The 17,555-nt window shown below is 38.4% G+C and overlaps 1 protein-coding gene across 1 annotated transcript in view; it reads right to left on the bottom strand.

The window, feature by feature from the left end:
* ME1 (malic enzyme 1) overlaps positions 1-17,555 on the bottom strand; it is a 242,233-nt gene that overhangs the window by 199,356 nt on the left and 25,322 nt on the right. The window contains exon 3 of the mRNA XM_002714552.5: positions 5,961-6,110. Coding sequence (XP_002714598.2) covers positions 5,961-6,110 — 150 coding nt within the window. The remainder of the gene's footprint in view (positions 1-5,960; positions 6,111-17,555) is intronic.

The raw sequence follows: 17,555 nt of genomic DNA, 5'->3' as shown, positions 1-17,555 counted from the left end.
CAAAAGAGCAATATGACAGAAAACCATATGAAGTGATTTTTGGAAACTTGTGTTAGTAATTCATTCTTGTATTCAAATTTCAGATATTATGGAAAACTTGAAATAATACAATTAGGGGCAGGTATTTGGCTCAGTGGTTGAGTTGCTGCTTGGGATGTCTGCACCCCATATCACAGAGCCTGGCCCCTCTCTTTTGATTCTGTTTCTTGTTAATGTATACCCTGCAAGCCACAGGTGATTACTCAAATACGTGGGTCACTGCCACCCATGTGGAAAACCCAGAAGGAGTTCTAAGATCCTGCTTTCAGGCTGGCCCAGCCCTGCTGGTCATTTAGCGAGTAGACCAGCAGATGGAAGATCTCTGTCTCTGTCACTCTCACTCTCTCTTTGCCTTTCAAGTGTAATGAAAATAAATAAATTTAGAAAAATTGAATTAAAAGATGTTTATAGGAAAGTAATATAATTAATGTTTCCACCAAATTCAACATTTGTGAGCAAGCAATTCACCACAAATACTATCCTGATCTTTGCTATTTCTTCTTCTCCTCTCTAGCAACCTATCTAGCTAACTATCTTTCTGTTCATTATTTTTTTATTACAGAGAAATTTCCATAGTCATAAATATTAATACTGCTACAGAAAAAAATTGATCCTAAGTTTGATAAATAAATACTATATAATAGTCTCATAAATTCAACTTGGGAATTACTACCAAATGATTTCAGATAAGATCAGGTTTTGCACAATTGAGATTTTTTTATATGTTTTGGTTTTCAAAGTTTATTTTTTAAAAGATTTATTTATTTATTTATTTATTTGAAAGTCAGAGTTACAGAGAGAGGAAAGGCAGAGAGAGAGAGAGAGAGAGAGAGAGAGTTAGTTAGTTCTTCCATCCACTGGTTCACTCCCCCAATTGGCGGCAATGGCCGGAGCTGCGCCAATCCGAAGCCAGGAGCCAGGAGCTTCCTTCAGGTCTCCCACATGGGTTCAGGGGCCCAAGGACCTGGGCCATCTTCTACTGCTTTCTCAGGCCACAGCAGAGAGCTGGATAGGAAGTGGAGCAGCTGGAACTCGAACCAGCACCCATATGGGATGCCAGTGCTTCAGGCCAGGATGTTAACCCGCTGTGCCACAGCGCCAGCCTAGTTTTCAAAGTTTTAAAATGAAAAAAACATGGATAATAGGTGGTGGGATGTTGGGAGGAAACTGAAGCCCAGAAAGGTTAAATACTGTATACTGCACTAAGATAAGTGGTAAAAACAGTCAGTGAAAATAGGCAATCTATGCCAGGGTCCACTTTCAATCACTACTCCAGAAGGACTTCAGGTCAACAGGAAATCTTTGTGCCTTTGTTTACTTTTATCCAAAATTTGAACATTTACCCCTAAAGTTCTTTACTATCTTTCTTATGTAAGCCATCATGATTTCTCATTGGGTTTATGGCAATGACCTCCTATTCAGGCTTTCAGATTCTTCTTTTGCTTGTTTAGTCTATTTACACAGCAATCAGTGTTGTACTTAGAAATATTATATAATCTTATTCCACTACTCAAAACCATTTAGGTCTTTTCATTTAACCAGCAGTAAAAATCAACATCCTTTAAAATAGACTACAAGGCTGGCCATTGTGGCCATCTAGGGTAGAACCAGCGAATCGAAGATATTTCTCTCTCTCTCTCTCTCTCCCCTTCCCCATCTCTCTCACTCTGTTTTTCAAATAAATAAATAAACCTTTAAAAATTAAAAATATATATACTACAAGACACTCCCTCATTTTTTTTTTTTTACCTTTGTGAGCTCATCTCCTATTATCTCCTTCTCATTCCACACCACTGTATACCCATCTGGTACATGGCGTCATGTGCATCCACATGATTATCTCTCCTCCCTCCCTCACTCTTCCAATATCATCTTCCAATGATGTCCATACTAACCACACTAAAACTACAACTATCTCCCACAAAACAACTAACACTCCTATTTCCCCTGCACCTTTCCTGATCTATTCTACTGTCTTCACAAACACCCTAGACAATTTTTATTCTCATGTCTGTCTCTGCTGCTTTTAAAATATATGCATATGAATGTTATCTCAAGCCCTTAGAAAGTCATCTAGTACACAGTAAGTGCTCAAAAAACAATTGTAGTTACTGAGATTTCAATGTCTACTTCAATGCAAATACTTTATTGAGCTAAGCTCTTCTACTTATACTTACTCATAGTTCTCAGTAACTCACAGAAACATTAGAATTTCAATAAATGTGCTTGAATTATAAAAGCTGATATATATACTTACGTTTACTAAGATTCTTCCTTTAGATAGAAACATTTTAAAGGCAAAATAGATGTTTATGAACATTACTCACAGAATATAGTAAGGTAATGAATGGTTTATATAGTATGATCCTTTTATCTATAAGGAAAATAGTATGCATTTGTAGGATCAGGATTTGTTGGTATGATGACACAGGATATTATACCCCAAAATTAATTCATCTTAACAATACATTTAAGAGAAGAAACCTGTTCTTCTTCTATGAAAAAAATCAGTCACTGATAATATAGCCATTATATAAATGTAACACAGATATATACTATTAATGTAATTTACCAGACCATCTACAGATATTTATTTTATTCTTTTTATATAAAAAGATGATGTGGCCAACACTTTTTTTTATACAAATGTTAGGTAATGTAGCACAAGTGGAGCAAATAATACCACTATGTCAATGCAGCTAAGTGAAACCTTATATTCAATATAATTTTCAGATACTACCTCTAAAATACTCTTCAGTTATGGTACTTTCAATAGTTTTATATTTGTGGTATAAAGTTACCACTTGAACATTTTTATCTTTAAATTCAGAGTTGTGAGCAGCACAGACACACCCAACTTGAGCTTTGTTGTTGCTACTATTAAAATATTAGTATTTATATATTTTAATTGCTTCTTGTTTCAAAAAATATTTAACTTAATACTCATATAATGAAGAAATCACTGCAGAAGATTTAGAAAACTTGTATTCTATATTCTATGCATCTTAAAAGGGAGCTGTAATTTCACTCATGCAAAATCATCAAAAGAGCTACATTAAAATAATTAAATGCCAACTTAAATTTAAAAAATAATATACTATTTTCAGAAAAATATTAAAACTTTATTTTTTATATAAGTAATAATTAACATCTCAGAAACTAACTTAATCATGATCCTTAATTTCTTTATAGGAAACTAAATTGGTTTAGAATTACTTTTCCATAATCTTCAAATGAAAAAGAAAATACTATGTTTTAATGTTATCTATATCTAATATTCTTTTAAATAAAATTTGAATTTGATTTTTCCAAAGTTGAATTTCATTCAGCAATTCTTTTGAAATTAAAGAGGAGCAAGTACTTCAAAACTCATTTCATAAGACCAACATTTCCCTGATATCAAAACAAGAGAAGGATGCTATAAAAAAGGGGAAATTAAAGGTCAGTATCTGGGGCCGGTGCTATGGCTTTGCGGGTAAAGCTGCCACCTACAGTGCCGGTATCCCATATGGTCGCCAGTTCAAGGCCCAGCTGCTCCACTTCCGAGCCAGCTCTCTGCTATGACCTTGGAAAGCAGTAGAAGCTGGCCCAAGTCCTTGGGCCCCTGCACCCATGTGAGAGAACTGGGAGAAGCTCCTAGCTTCAGATCGGCGCAGCTCCAGTAGTTGCGGTCAACTGGGAAATAAACCAGCAGACAGAAGATCAATCTCTCTCTCTCTCTCTCTCCTTCTCTCTCTGTGTACCTCTGAATTTCATATAAATAAATCTTTAAAAAAAGGTTAAAATCCCTGATGAACATAGATGAAAAAACCCCTCTACAAAATACTAACAAACTGAATTCAGGCCATAGTAAAAGGATCATTCACCACAAGTTGGATTTATCCCCTGAATGCAAAAATGATTCAACATACATAAATCAGTAAATGTGAAATACTACATTAACAGAATAAAGAACAAAAACCACACAATCATTTGAACAGATGAAAAAAAAGCAGGACACAAGATTAAACATCCTTTCATGATAAAAAAAAAAAAACTCTCAACAAATTAGGTATAGAAGGAATGTATCTCAACACAATAAAGGAAATACATGACAAGTCCACAGCTAACACTATACAGAATGGTAAAAGCAGGACAAGAATGTTAATTCTCAACACTTCTATTCAACATAGGAGGAATTCAAACTGTCGCTGAAGAGAGCATCATCTTATAACCTAAAAAACTCCGCCAAAAATCTGGTAGAATTAATGAATTCAGGAAAGTTGCAGAATATATACACATAGAAAGAACACTAAAACAGCAGAAACATTTCACCAACACACAAAATCAGTAACATATCTGTAAACAAAAAACTATCCAAAATGCACATCAAGAAAAAAAAAAAAACAGAATAAAGAACCCAGAAATAACTTCGTGCATTTATAGTGAGTTGATTTTTGATAAAGGTATCAAGAAGAACACAATGAGGGAAAGGACAGACTCTTCATTAGAGAAACGGTATACCCACATGGAGAAGAACAAAACTAGCCACTACTCCCCTACCTGTCTCTTAGCATGTACAAAAATAAACTCAGTTGAAAAAGACCTGAAATTGCTAAGCTACTGCAAGAAAACACAGGAGAACTCCATGACATCAGCCTAGGCAACAATTTTTTGATACGACCAAAAGGCATAAAACCAAAAAGACACAAGACCCAAAAGGCAACAAAAGCAAAAATTGACAAGTGGGATTACATCAAACTAAACAGATTCTGCATAGCAAAGGAAATAATAGAATGAAGAGACAGCCTAGTGAATGGGAGAAAATATTTGTGAATCATACATCTGATCAGAAGTTAATCTAAAATAAATAAGGAGCTCGGACAACCCAACAGCGATAAAGTATTCAGATTTAAAAACAGGCAAAGGATCTGAATAGACATCACCTTAAAGAAAACACAGAAACGACCAACAGGTATATTTAAACATTGCTCAACACCACCAACTATCAGGTAAATGCATATTAAAATAGAAAAATAAATATCATCTTATACTTGTTAGAATGGCTATTATAAAAAAACAGAAAAAAGATAAGTATTAGTGAAGATGTGTACAAAGGGGAACCCTTGTACGCTGTTGGTGGAAATATAAATTATTATAGCCATTATGGAGCTGTGATAATTTTTAGGTTCCTAAAAACAATTTTAAATAGAACTATCACATGATCTAGTATTCCCACTACTGTTTGTGTATGCAAAGGAAATTAAATCAGTAAATTAAAGATATATTGGCTCGTGCATGTTCACTGAAGTATTATACGTAATAACTAGGCCATAGACTCAACCTAAATGTCTATCAACAGATGAGTAGAAACAAAATGAGGTATACACCCATATATAAAATGGATTACTATTGAGACTCAAAAGTGAAGAAAAGTTCATCATTTGCAACAACACAGATGATATTATGTTAAATGAAATACGCCAGGTACAGGAAAAAAAGTCACATTATCTCATCTATATGTGAAACCTAAAAATAGTCCAACTCATAGAAGCAGAGTGTAGAATAGTGTTTACTAAGGTCTGAGGGCATGATGCAGTTGTTGGTCAAAGAATACAAATTTTCAGTTCTACAGGAGTAATGAGTTTAAAAGATCTATTGTACAATGGTGACTATGGTTAACGGTATGCATTATATACTTAAAATTGCTATGATAGATTTTAGTGTTCTCACCAGAAATAAATAAGTATATGAGATAATGCATATGTGAATTAGCTTAACACAGTTATTTAACAATGTATACATGTTTCAAAACATCACGTGTACCAAAAACACAAAACACTTTTTTATTTGTCCATTTAAATAATAAGTAAATTTAGGTTACTACAAAAACTCTGCAAAAAAGACATATCAAGTTGTATTTAAAATAAAAATTTACATACCTTGGCTTCCGAAATGCTAAACTATATTGTTGGCAAGCCAGACCCACGGTAGGAGTATAAACAATAGGCATGAATTTCTCAATGTCAGACATGAGTACTCTATAAAAAAGCTTTTCGTTTCTATCTTGAAGATCCATTAAGAGAAGGTACCTGGGAAAATTGGACATAATTAGATCTATATTCAACAAAGTCATAAAATAGCTCCTTAGAAATCTAATTAAACATTTTTCACAAGCATAGATTTTATGGTCATTAAAAAATATCTGATCAAATAAAGACTTTAGAAATATTCTTAAATACTCGAAACAAATGAAGAACTTTAAATTTGATTATATAATTCAGATATTAAAATCACTGCTGAAATAACATGGTTTTATATAATAACTTAAAGAGACCTTATCCCTATTTTTTAAATGACAGATTAAAATACATACATAGACACAGTTTAAACACCAATGTAATTAAGTAAATATAAAGACTTTATCTTAAAAAAAGACTTTATCTTTTAACATGCAGTACTAAACAAAGAATATGACAAACAAGGAATAAATAAGGGAAGTAGTACTCACCCTAACAGTAAGGGAGGTAGGAAAGTTCAAATGACTTTATTACTATTTCTGTCACATGGTCTTTCTCTTTCTAAAGGCATTTGTGACCCAGAGTTAACCTTCTATACATAAATCTTTTTATGTCACCTGTAACCATCAACGGTTTCCAGAACAAAACTAAAACTGCTTGGTATGACTTATAAAAACTTGTTAAACTCAATCTTACTAACTTTTTGGATTGATTTCCATCCTATAAAACAGTTGAAAATGCACCAAATTGTAATCAGGAGACACAGGATTCAAATGCTTGGACAATTAAGCAGACATAATTCAGAAATGAACATTTGGAAGGAATTTGTTAATAATTTTTTTTTTTTTTTTGGACAGGCAGAGTGGACAGTGAGAGAGAGTGACAGAGAGAAAGGTCTTCCTTTGCCGTTGGTTCACCCTCCAATGGCCGCTTTGGCCGGCGCACTGCGACCCGCGCACCACGCTGAGCCGAAGGCAGGAGCCAGGTGCTTCTCCTGGTCTCCCATGCGGGTGCAGGGCCCAAGCACTTGGGCCATCCTCCACTGCACTCCCTGGCCACAGCAGAGAGCTGGCCTGGAAGAGGGGAAACCGGGAAAGAATCCGGCGCCCCAACCGGGACTAGAACCCAGTGTGCCGGCGCCGCTAGGTGGAGGATTAGCCTAGTGAGCTGCGGCGCCGGCCGGAATTTGTTAATAATTTTAACTTTAGGGGTTGGCATTGTGGCAGAGGGTGTTAAGCCACCTCCTATGACAATGGCATCCCATATGGATGCTGGTTCATGTTCCAGATGCTCCACTTTTGATCCAGCTCCCTGCTAATGTGCCTGGAAAAATCGTGAAAGCTGGATGCCCAAGTGCTTGGGCTCCTGACCCATGTGGGAGATTCAGATGAAGTATCAGGCTCCTGGTTTCACCTTGGCCCAGCCCTGGCCTTTGCAGCCATTTGGAGAGTCAATCAGTGGATGGAATTTCTCTCCCCCACCCCCCTTACCTCCCCTTTTCTCTGTAACTCCACCTTTCAAATAAATAAATAAAAAGCTTAATCTTAAACATGCTAAATTGATTAAGCACCATAGAAGTTATCACTACTAAGTTAACGGTCAGTTCTCAGATAAGGTAAGGTAAGGTAACCCTACTTAGCAGAACATTTGACACAGGTGATATTCCCTAGAACTCAGTACACTTTGTTTCTTTGATTTCTATGCTGTGATAGTCTCTTAGTTTTTCTACTATCTCACTAGTCATTCTTTTTCTGTTTCGTTGTCATTTTTCCTTCCTCTGAAAGGGTTCTAGTACTCACCTGCAATACATTAGGAAATTATGTTGGCTTTATCTTCGAAACCTAACCACTTTCCTTGCAACTACCTGGGACCCAAATCACCATCATGTCTTGCCTGGAATTATTATAATAGTCTTCTAAAAGTTTTCCCAGCCTAGATTCTGATTTTAACAGCACAGCTAGTCTTTCTGAAATACAGCTTAGATCCTGATGATCTCCTGCTCAAAACATCAAAAGGCTCCCCTTTCCACTCAGTGTAACAGAAGTCCTTTAACAGTCTACCATAAGCTGTACCCCACTACTTCAATAACTACTTTCCTACATTCTTCTCCTAGCTCATTCTGTTCTAGAAATAAGTCTCCCAGCTGATCTTGAACACACATGCTTTAAGACACTGTTCCTCAGATTTCTTCATGGTTAACTGCTTCACAACCTTTGACAATTTGCTCAAAATTCAACTTCTCAGTGAATGCTAGCCTTATCACCTCATTTAACAACACATATGTGTATACTTACTGCAAGCATTTTGAGTCTCTCTTTGCCATACTCTATCTTTTCTTGTTTTTTTTTTCCATAGCACTTGTCAATTACTAGCATATTATATAATAAACTTATCTCTTTTTTGCTTAAAATTTTTAAATAACTTCTATAATATAAATTCCATGAGGGTAGATATAATTGCCTATACTCTCCATACATAAAAGAGACCTGACACTGAGTTGATCTTCAATATGTATTTTAGAAATAGCCTGTAGCAAAAATATGATAGCTGCCTGGCTCCTAGGAGGAAGATGATTAAATGTTCTAGGAAAATAAAAAAATATAAAGTGAGGACTTAAGAGGCCAAAGGGAAAACTTGAGGAATGAGTAAAAGAAAAGTTTGTACAGGGGTTTAAAATGCAAATTTATACACGTTAGAAAAACTGAGGCAGACTTTTCACACTGGACAAACTGAGTCAGCTACCACTTTGGATCAAACCTATTCAACAGGTTCATGATCAAAGTGGCCATGGTACCAGGGAAGTTTACACAAGGATAAGAAGGCCAGTAACATGTGCTTTTCACCAAAGCCAATCTGGCCACGACCATTGTTGAGGGCAGGCACCCTGATGTGGCACCATTCTCCACAGCAGTCAGTCAGCTACCTCACAGCAGGCTGATTACACTAAAAAGCTTCTATCATGGTAGGGGCAGAATTTTGTTTTTACTAAAAGACACACTTTGAATCCAGATAAGCTTTCCTTGCATGAAATGCTTCTGTCAAGGATACTAGACATGAATATAAAAAATGCCTTATCCACCATCATGGCTGTATTATTCTATTCTTTGCTGCTATAATGAAATATGTGAAGCAGGTTAACTTTACAAAGAAAAGAGGTTTATTTAGCTTATAGTCCTAGGGGTTAAAAAGCATCATGCATGCATCAGTTTAGCTCTGGTAAAAGAAAGCCCTCTTGGCTGTGTCATATCATAATGGAAGCACATGCAAGAACAAGCAATTGCATTCCTAAAAAGGAAGCCAGAACATTGGGTGTATTCAGACCCAGGTTTTCATAATAACTCTCTTGAGAGAAGTACCAAGGGGATTACACAGGAACTATAATCCCTTCAGAGCAGTTCCCTCAGTTGATCTAAGGATCTCCCATTAGGCTCTCACCTTTTAAAGATTCCACATCACTTTATAAAATTGCCACCCAGGAGACAAACCTCCAACACACAGACCCTGGGGGTCAATTCACATACAAACCCTGGCAATAGTATACCACACAGCATTACTTCTAATCAAGAAACTCACATCATAGAAAATGAAGTGTGGCAATGAACACAAGCTTTTGGAATTCACTATTTTTTTTTTTTTTTTGGATTCTATTTATTTATCTGAAAGGCAGAGGCAGAGAGAGGCAGAGGCAGAGAGAGAGAGTGTCGCTCCCCCTCTTCGCGGAGGAACGACACAAGACCCTGCGCTGTTCTTTCGTCTGCTCGGCCCTTCCCGGGTTTGCTGCTGATTCTTCCCGGGTTGGCTGCCGATCCCTCCACCTCCACCTCCGTGGAGGTCGAACTGGAGGCAGCTGTGTAGAAGTTGTTTACTCCTCTCCCAGCACCATATTGTGGGAGAGCAGATGCACAGAATAAGTCTTAATTCCAGTAACTTAGTCTAGTCCGAGTTGCTCCCCACAAGAGAGAAAGAGAGACAGAGAGAGAGAGAGAGGTCTTTCATCCACTGGTTCACTCCCCAGATGGCCACAACAGCCAGAGCCACAGGGATCTGAAGCCAGAAGCTGGGAGCCAGCAGTTTCTTCCAGGTCTCCCACGCTGGTGCAGGGCTGCCGGTACTGCAGGCTGTGGCTTTAATTGCTATGCCACAGTGACAGCCCCCTGGAATTCCCTGTTTCTACAGTGCTGTGCACCAGAATTTGAAGCACCCGGTTTAACAAAATAGTAAAATGTCTTTAAAGACTCACAGTACTGGCAAGGTGGCTAAACAGAGTTCTTCAAGAGGCTGTATATGTTTCCATCAGCATATAAATTATATGGTGCTGTTTCTGCCATGGTCAGTGTTCACATTCACAACTTAGAAATCAAGAGTTGTAGGAGGGTGTAGCACAACTAATAACCCTAGTAACCCACTAGTGAAATCTGCTTTCTGTCCCCATGACCAAATGCTATATTAGCCTAAAGATTTTAGTTGCAAAGACAAAAATGTTTATACCAAGAGTCATACTAATGAACCTATTAGACAGGAAGTTAAGGCTGCCACCCCACCACTTTAGAAACCATACACCTCTGAATCACAGGCAGAAATGAGTTATTGTGAGAGCGGCAAGATGGCAGAATAGAAAGGGAGCACACTGATAGTCCAGGAAGAGACAGTTTAATAAAAGTGGAGATACTGCAGGTTCAAGGAAGAGTAGGGGAAGAAACAGCGGAGGAAACTCTTCCGGAACTAGTGATTCACAGCAGACCTGCATGGAGAGCATGGGAGCCCACCGTTTGGGACACCAGCAGCAGAATCAATGCACCAGCGCACAGGAACATGAGGTGAGCTGAATCTTAATAGCTTGAGATACCAGCAGGCAAGCGGAAAGAGGAGACTAGAGGGAACGAGGCCTGAAACCCCATAGGGAAAATTTCACCAGGCTAACTAGAAGAGAGGGGGGAAAAAAAAGTGACCCATACGACACGAGTTTCTGTCTCTCCGCTCACCTCTCAAAGGCGAGCAAGACAAAGAGCAGGAGCCATCTTGGACATACGTCATAAGCGGGGCAACCTCAGGGCTGCACCCACCCTTAGCCAAGCAGAAAAACCTGACTCTGGGTTGGGGGGGGATAATAGGAGATTAGGACCTAGTGAATGTGTGGTGCTAATGAACTGAGACTGTGAAAAAAGAGACGGTGGGGGAGAGAACTCACGGAATTCACATGAGTACTCTCCAGAAATGCTACAATTCAGTAACCTTGTCAACCCAGTGGGAGACTGCAGGAGAATTTGTGACCACACTGAGGGCAGCACAGATTCCCTGTGTGGTCCTTGGGAAAAAGCTTCTGATCTCTGGCTCCTGTGGGTATATCATTCGCCTGCTAACGACCTCCAATTCTGCTCAGCTGTGCGGAATGAATTCCCTTCTGAGTCAAAAAAAGAAAGAAAGAGATAGAGAGAGATTTACCACGCCTAACCTCGGAGTGTCAACTTTGGCACACCCTTAACCCTGAGGAACCAAATAGAGCTCTCAGGCCACACCCATCTCAAGCCTCTAAGGCTCCATCAAAAGCAGACAGTCCACTTAATACAGTCATAGTTTAACAAGAAAAAAACACCACAGCGAGGGAAGAAGAATCCAAAGAATATTTCCACAATGCCAAGCAACAAATGCAGAAATGGAGGAAACAAGAACAAGGAAGACATTATGACACCCCCAAATGAACAAGACACCCCAAGCCAAGATTATGAAGATGATGAGATGAAAGAAATATAAGATACCGATTTCAAAAAATTTATGATAAGAACAATTAGAAGTTTTCAAAAACAAATGCTTGAGCTGCGGAAATCCTTACTGGACAGCATAGAAAATCTCCTTCAAGAAAATGAAATCTTAAGGAGGAATCAAAATGAAACGCAGAAACTAGTAGAACAGGAAAGTGTGATAGTGAAGAGAAATCAAAATGAAATGAAGAGCTCAATAGATCAAATGACAAACACATTAGAGAGCCTTAAAAACAGAATGGGTGAAGCAGAAGACAGAATACCGGACTTAGAAGACAGAGCACAGGAAAGTATACAGTCAAACCAAAGAAAATAAGAGGAAATTAGAAATTTAAAAAATATTGTTCGGAATCTACAGGATACTATTAAAAAAACCAACATTCGGGTTCTAGGAGTTCCTGAAGGCATGGAGAGAGAGAAAGGATTACAAGGCCTTTTTAGTGAGATACTTGCAGAGAACTTCCCGGGTTTGGAGAAGGACAGAGACATCCTAGTACAGGAAGCTCATAGAACCCCTAGTAAACATGACCAAAAGAGACCTTCACCACGACACATTGTAATTACACTCACCACAGTGAAACATAAAGAAAAGATTCTAAAATGTGCAAGAGAGAAACGTCAGATATACTCAGAGGATCTCCAATTAGACTCACAGCAGACTTCTCATCAACATAAACTTTAACACAAAAACTGTTAGGAGACACAAAGAGGGGCACTATATAATGATTAAGGGATCAATTCAACAGGAAGATATAACGATTATCAATGTATATGCACCTAATTACAGGGCACTGGTTTATTTAAAAGATTTGTTAAGAGACTTAAAGGGAGACTTAGACTCCAATACAATAGTACTGGGGGACTTCAATACTCCACTCTCAGAAATAGATCAACAGGACAGAAGGTCAACAAGTGTGGGGAGCAACTGGGACTAGACTGTTACTCGAATTAAGACTTATTCTATGCATCTGCTCTCCCACAATATGGCGCTGGGAGAGGAGGAAACAGCTTCTACACAGCTGCCTCCAGTTCAACCAATAAACAGCAGGACCTGCTCCTGATTGGAGGAGAGCAGCGTACTCGGTGTGTGGGTAGCAGAGTTGGGATTGGTGGAAGAGGACTATAAAGGAGGAGAGAGACAACATGCACCAGGAACATCTAAGGGGAACGTCTATCTGAAGGAACACCTGAGCAGCTCCCGAGAGAGCCGGCCGGCGGTGTGCCGCTCCCCCGCAGAAGTGGGGAAAGTGGCAGGGGGAACCGCCCTTCCACGGAGGTGGAAGGGACGGTAGCCAACCCGGGAAGAACCAGCAGCAAACCCGGGGAGGGCCGAGCAGACAAAAGAACAGCGCAGGGTCCTGTGTCATTCCTCCACGAAGAGGGGGAGCGACAAACAATGAGACAGTAGATTTAAATGACACTATAGTCCAAATGGATCTAACAGATATCTACAGAACTTCTCATCCTACACATAAAGCATTTACATTCTTCTCAGCAGTACATGGAACCTTCTCTAGGATTGACCACATACTAGGCCATAAAGCAAGTCTCAGCAAATTCAAAAGAATTGGAATCATACCATGCAGCTTCTCAGACCATAAAGGAATGAAGTTGGAAATTAGCAACTCAGGAAAACCAAGAGCATATGCAAACACATGGAGATTGCTCCTGAATGAACAATGGGTCATAGAAGAAATCAAAAGAGAAATCAAAAGTGTTCTGGAAGTAAATGAGGATAACGGCACAACATACCAAAACTTATGGGACGCAGCAAAAGCAGTGTTAAGAGGAAAGTTTATAGCAATAGGTGCCTACATCAAGAAATTGAAAGGCACCAAATATATTTCAATTCATCTCAAGGATCTAGAAAATCTCCAGCAAACCAGACCCAAATCTAGTAGAAGAAGAGAAATAATTAAAATCAGAGAAGAAATCAACAGGATTGAATCCAAAAAAAAAAAAAAACATTACAAAAAATCAGCCAAACAAGGAGCTGGTTTTTTGAAAAAATAAACAAAATTGACACCCCATTGGCCCAACTAACTAAAAAAAGAAAAGACCCAAATCAATAAAATCAGAGATGAAAAAGGAAACATAACAACAGACACCACAGAAATAAAAAGAATCATCAGAAATTACTACAAGGACTTGTATGCCAGCAAACAGGTAAATCTATCAAAAATAGATAGATTCCTAGACACATGCAACCTACCTAAACTGAACCAGGAAGACATAGAAAACCTAAACAGACCCATAACTGAGACAGAAATTAAAACAGTAATAAAGGCCCTCCCAACAAAGAAAGGCCCAGAACCAGATGGATTCACTGCTGAATTCTACCAGACATTTAAAGAAGAACTAACTCCAATTCTTCTCAAACTATTCAGAACTATCGAAAAAGATGGAATCCTCCCAAATTCTTTCTATGAAGCCAGCATCACCTTAATTCCTAAGCCGGAAAAAGATGCAGCATTGAAAGAGAATTACAGACCAATATCCCTGATGAACATAGATGCAAAAATCCTCAATATAATTCTGGGCAATAGAATGAAATAACACATCAGAAAGATTATCCACCCAGACCAAGTGGGATTTATCCCTGGTATGCAGGGATGGTTCAATGTACTCAAAACAATCAATGTGATACACCACATTAACAAACTGCAGAAGAAAAACCATATGATTATCTCAGTAGATGCCGAGAAAGCATTTGATAAAATACAACACCCTTCATGATGAAAACTCTAAGCAAACTGGGTATGGAAGGAACATTCCTCAATACAATCCAAGCAATTTATGGAAAACCACGGCCAACATCCTATTGAATGGGGAAAAGTTGGAAGCATTTCCACTGAGATCTGGTACCAGACAGGGATGCCCACTCTCACCACTGCTATTCAATATAGTTCTGGAAGTTTTAGCCAGAGCCATTAGGCAAAAACAAGAAATTAAGGGGAAACAAATTGAGAAGGAAGAAGTCAAACTATCCCTCTTTGCAGATGATATGATTCTTTATTTAGGGGATCCAAAGAACTCTACTAAGAGACTATTGGAACTCATAGAAGAGTTTGGCAAAGTAGCAGGATATAAAATCAATGCACAAAAATCAACAGCCTTTGTATACACAGGCAATGCCACGGCTGAGGAAGAACTTCTAAGATCAATCCCATTCACAATAGCTACAAAAACAATCAAATACCTTGGAATAAACTTAACCAAGGACATTAAAGATCTCTATGATGAAATTACAAAACCTTAACGAAAGAAATAGAAGAGGATACCAAAAAATGGAAAAATCTTCCATGCTCATGGATTGGAAGAATCAACATCATCAAAATGTCTATTCTCCCAAAAGCAATTTATACATTCAATGTAATATCAATCAATATACTGAAGACATTCTTCTCAGATATGGAAAAAATGATGCTGAAATTCATATGGACACACAGGAAACCTCAAATAGCTAAAGCAATCTTGTACAACAAAAGCAAAGCAGGAGGCATCACAATACCAGATTTCAGGGCATACTACAGGGCAGTTATTATCAAAACAGCATGGTACTGGTATAGAAACAGATGGATAGACCAATGGAACAGAACTGAAACACCAGAAATCAATCAACATCTACAGCCAACTTATATTTGATCAAGAATCCAAACCCAATCCCTGGAGTAAGGACAGTCTATTCAATAAATGGTGCTGGGAAAATTGGATTTCCATGTGCAGAATCATGAAGCAAGACCCCTACCTTTCACCTTACACAAAAATTCACTCAACATGGATTAAAGACTTAAATTTACAAACTGACACCATCATATCATTCAGAACATTGGAGAAACCCTGCAAGATATTGGCACCGGCAAAGACTTCTTGGAAAAGACCCCAGAAGCACAGGCAGTCAAAGCCAAAATTAACATTTGGGATTGCATTAAATTGAGGTTTCTGTACTGCGAAAGAAACAGTCAGGAAAGTGAAGAGGCAACCGACAGAATGGGAAAAAATATTTGCAAACTACGCAACCGATAAAGGATTAATAAACAGAATCTACAAAGAAATCAAGAAACTCCACAAAAACAAAACCAACAACCCACTTAAGAGATGGGTCAAGGAACTCAATTAGACATTTTTCAAAAGAGGAAATCCAAATGGCCAACAGACACATGAAAAAATGTTCAAGATCACTAGCAATCAGGGAAATGCAAATCAAAACCACAATGAGGTTTCACCTCACCCCGGTTAGAATGGCTCACATGCAGAAATCTACCAACAAGAGATGCTGGAGAGGATGTGGGGAAAAAGGGACACTAACCCACTGTTGGAGGGAATGCAAACTGGTTAAGCCACTATGGAAGTCAGTCTGGAGATTCCTCAGAAACCTGAATATAACCCTACCATTCAACCCAGCCATACCACTCCTTGGAATTTACCCAAAGGAAATGAAACTGGCAAACAAAAAAGCTGTCTGTACATTAATGTTTATTGCAGCTCAATTCACAATAGCTAAGACCTGGAACTAACCCAAATGCCCATCAAGAGTAGACTGGATAAAGAAATTATGGGACATGTACTCTATGGAATACTATACAGCAGTCAGAAACAATGAAATCCGGTCATTTGCAACAAAATGGAGGAATCTGGAAAACATTATTCTGAGTGAATTAAGCAAGTCCCAAAGGGACAAATCATATGTTCTCCCTGATTGGCGACAACTAACTGAGCACCAAAGGGGAAACCTGTTGAAGTGAAATGGACACTATGAGAAACAGTGACTTGATCAGCCCTTGTCCTGACTGTTGATGTACAATGTAATACTTTATCCATTTTTTTTGTTCTAGTACTAATGGTTCAACTCTGTAATTAACACACAATTATTCTTAGGTGTTTAAATTTTAACAGAAAAGTGATCCCTGTTAAATATAAGAGTGGGGATAAGAGAGGGTGGGAGATGTACAATTTAGGACATGCTCAATCGAACTTGCCCCAAATGGTGGAGTTAGAAACGTGCCAGGGGATTCCAGTACAATCCCATCAAGGTGGCAGGTACCAATGCCATCTCACTAGTCCAAGTGATCAATTTCTGTTCACAATTGATCACACTGATAGGTCTAAGAGTCAAAGGGATCACACAAACAAGACTAGTGTCTGCTAATACTGATAGAATCAAAAAGGGAGAGAAAGATCCAACATGGGAAGCGGGATACACAGCAGACTCGTGGAATGGCAGATGTCCTAAACAGCACTCTGGCCTCAGAATCAGCCCTTAAGGCATTCTGATATGGCTGAAGAGCCCATGAGAATATTTTAGGCATGGAAACCCAAGACACTCTGGAAAAAAAAAAAAGAAGAACTAAATGAAAGATCTCTGTGAGATCCCTGTAGAAAAAATGGGGCCATCAAAGAAGGAGGTACCTTTCTCTGAAGGGAGGAGAGAACTTCCACTTTGACTATGACCCTGTTGAATAAGATCGAAGTCGGTGAACTCAAAAGGCTTCCATATCCTTGGCAACTCACGACTAAAGCTTAGGGAGATTATTGACGCCATAAACAAGAGTGTCAAATTGTTAAGTCAACAACAGGAATCACTGCGTACTTACTTCTCATGTGGATCTGTCCTTCATGTGTTGTCCAATGTGAAGTAATGCTATAAGTAGTACTGAAACAGTATTTTACACTTTGTCTTTCTGTATGGGTGCAAACTGATGAAATCTTTACTTAATATATACTAAATCGATCTTCTGTATATAAAGAGAATTGAAAA

Source organism: Oryctolagus cuniculus, chromosome 5 (assembly GCF_964237555.1).
Source record: "Oryctolagus cuniculus chromosome 5, mOryCun1.1, whole genome shotgun sequence".
In the NCBI taxonomy this organism is placed as follows: domain Eukaryota; kingdom Metazoa; phylum Chordata; class Mammalia; order Lagomorpha; family Leporidae; genus Oryctolagus; species Oryctolagus cuniculus.
Note: the sequence above shows the minus strand (reverse complement) of the source record. Positions and strands in the feature narration are given on the sequence as shown.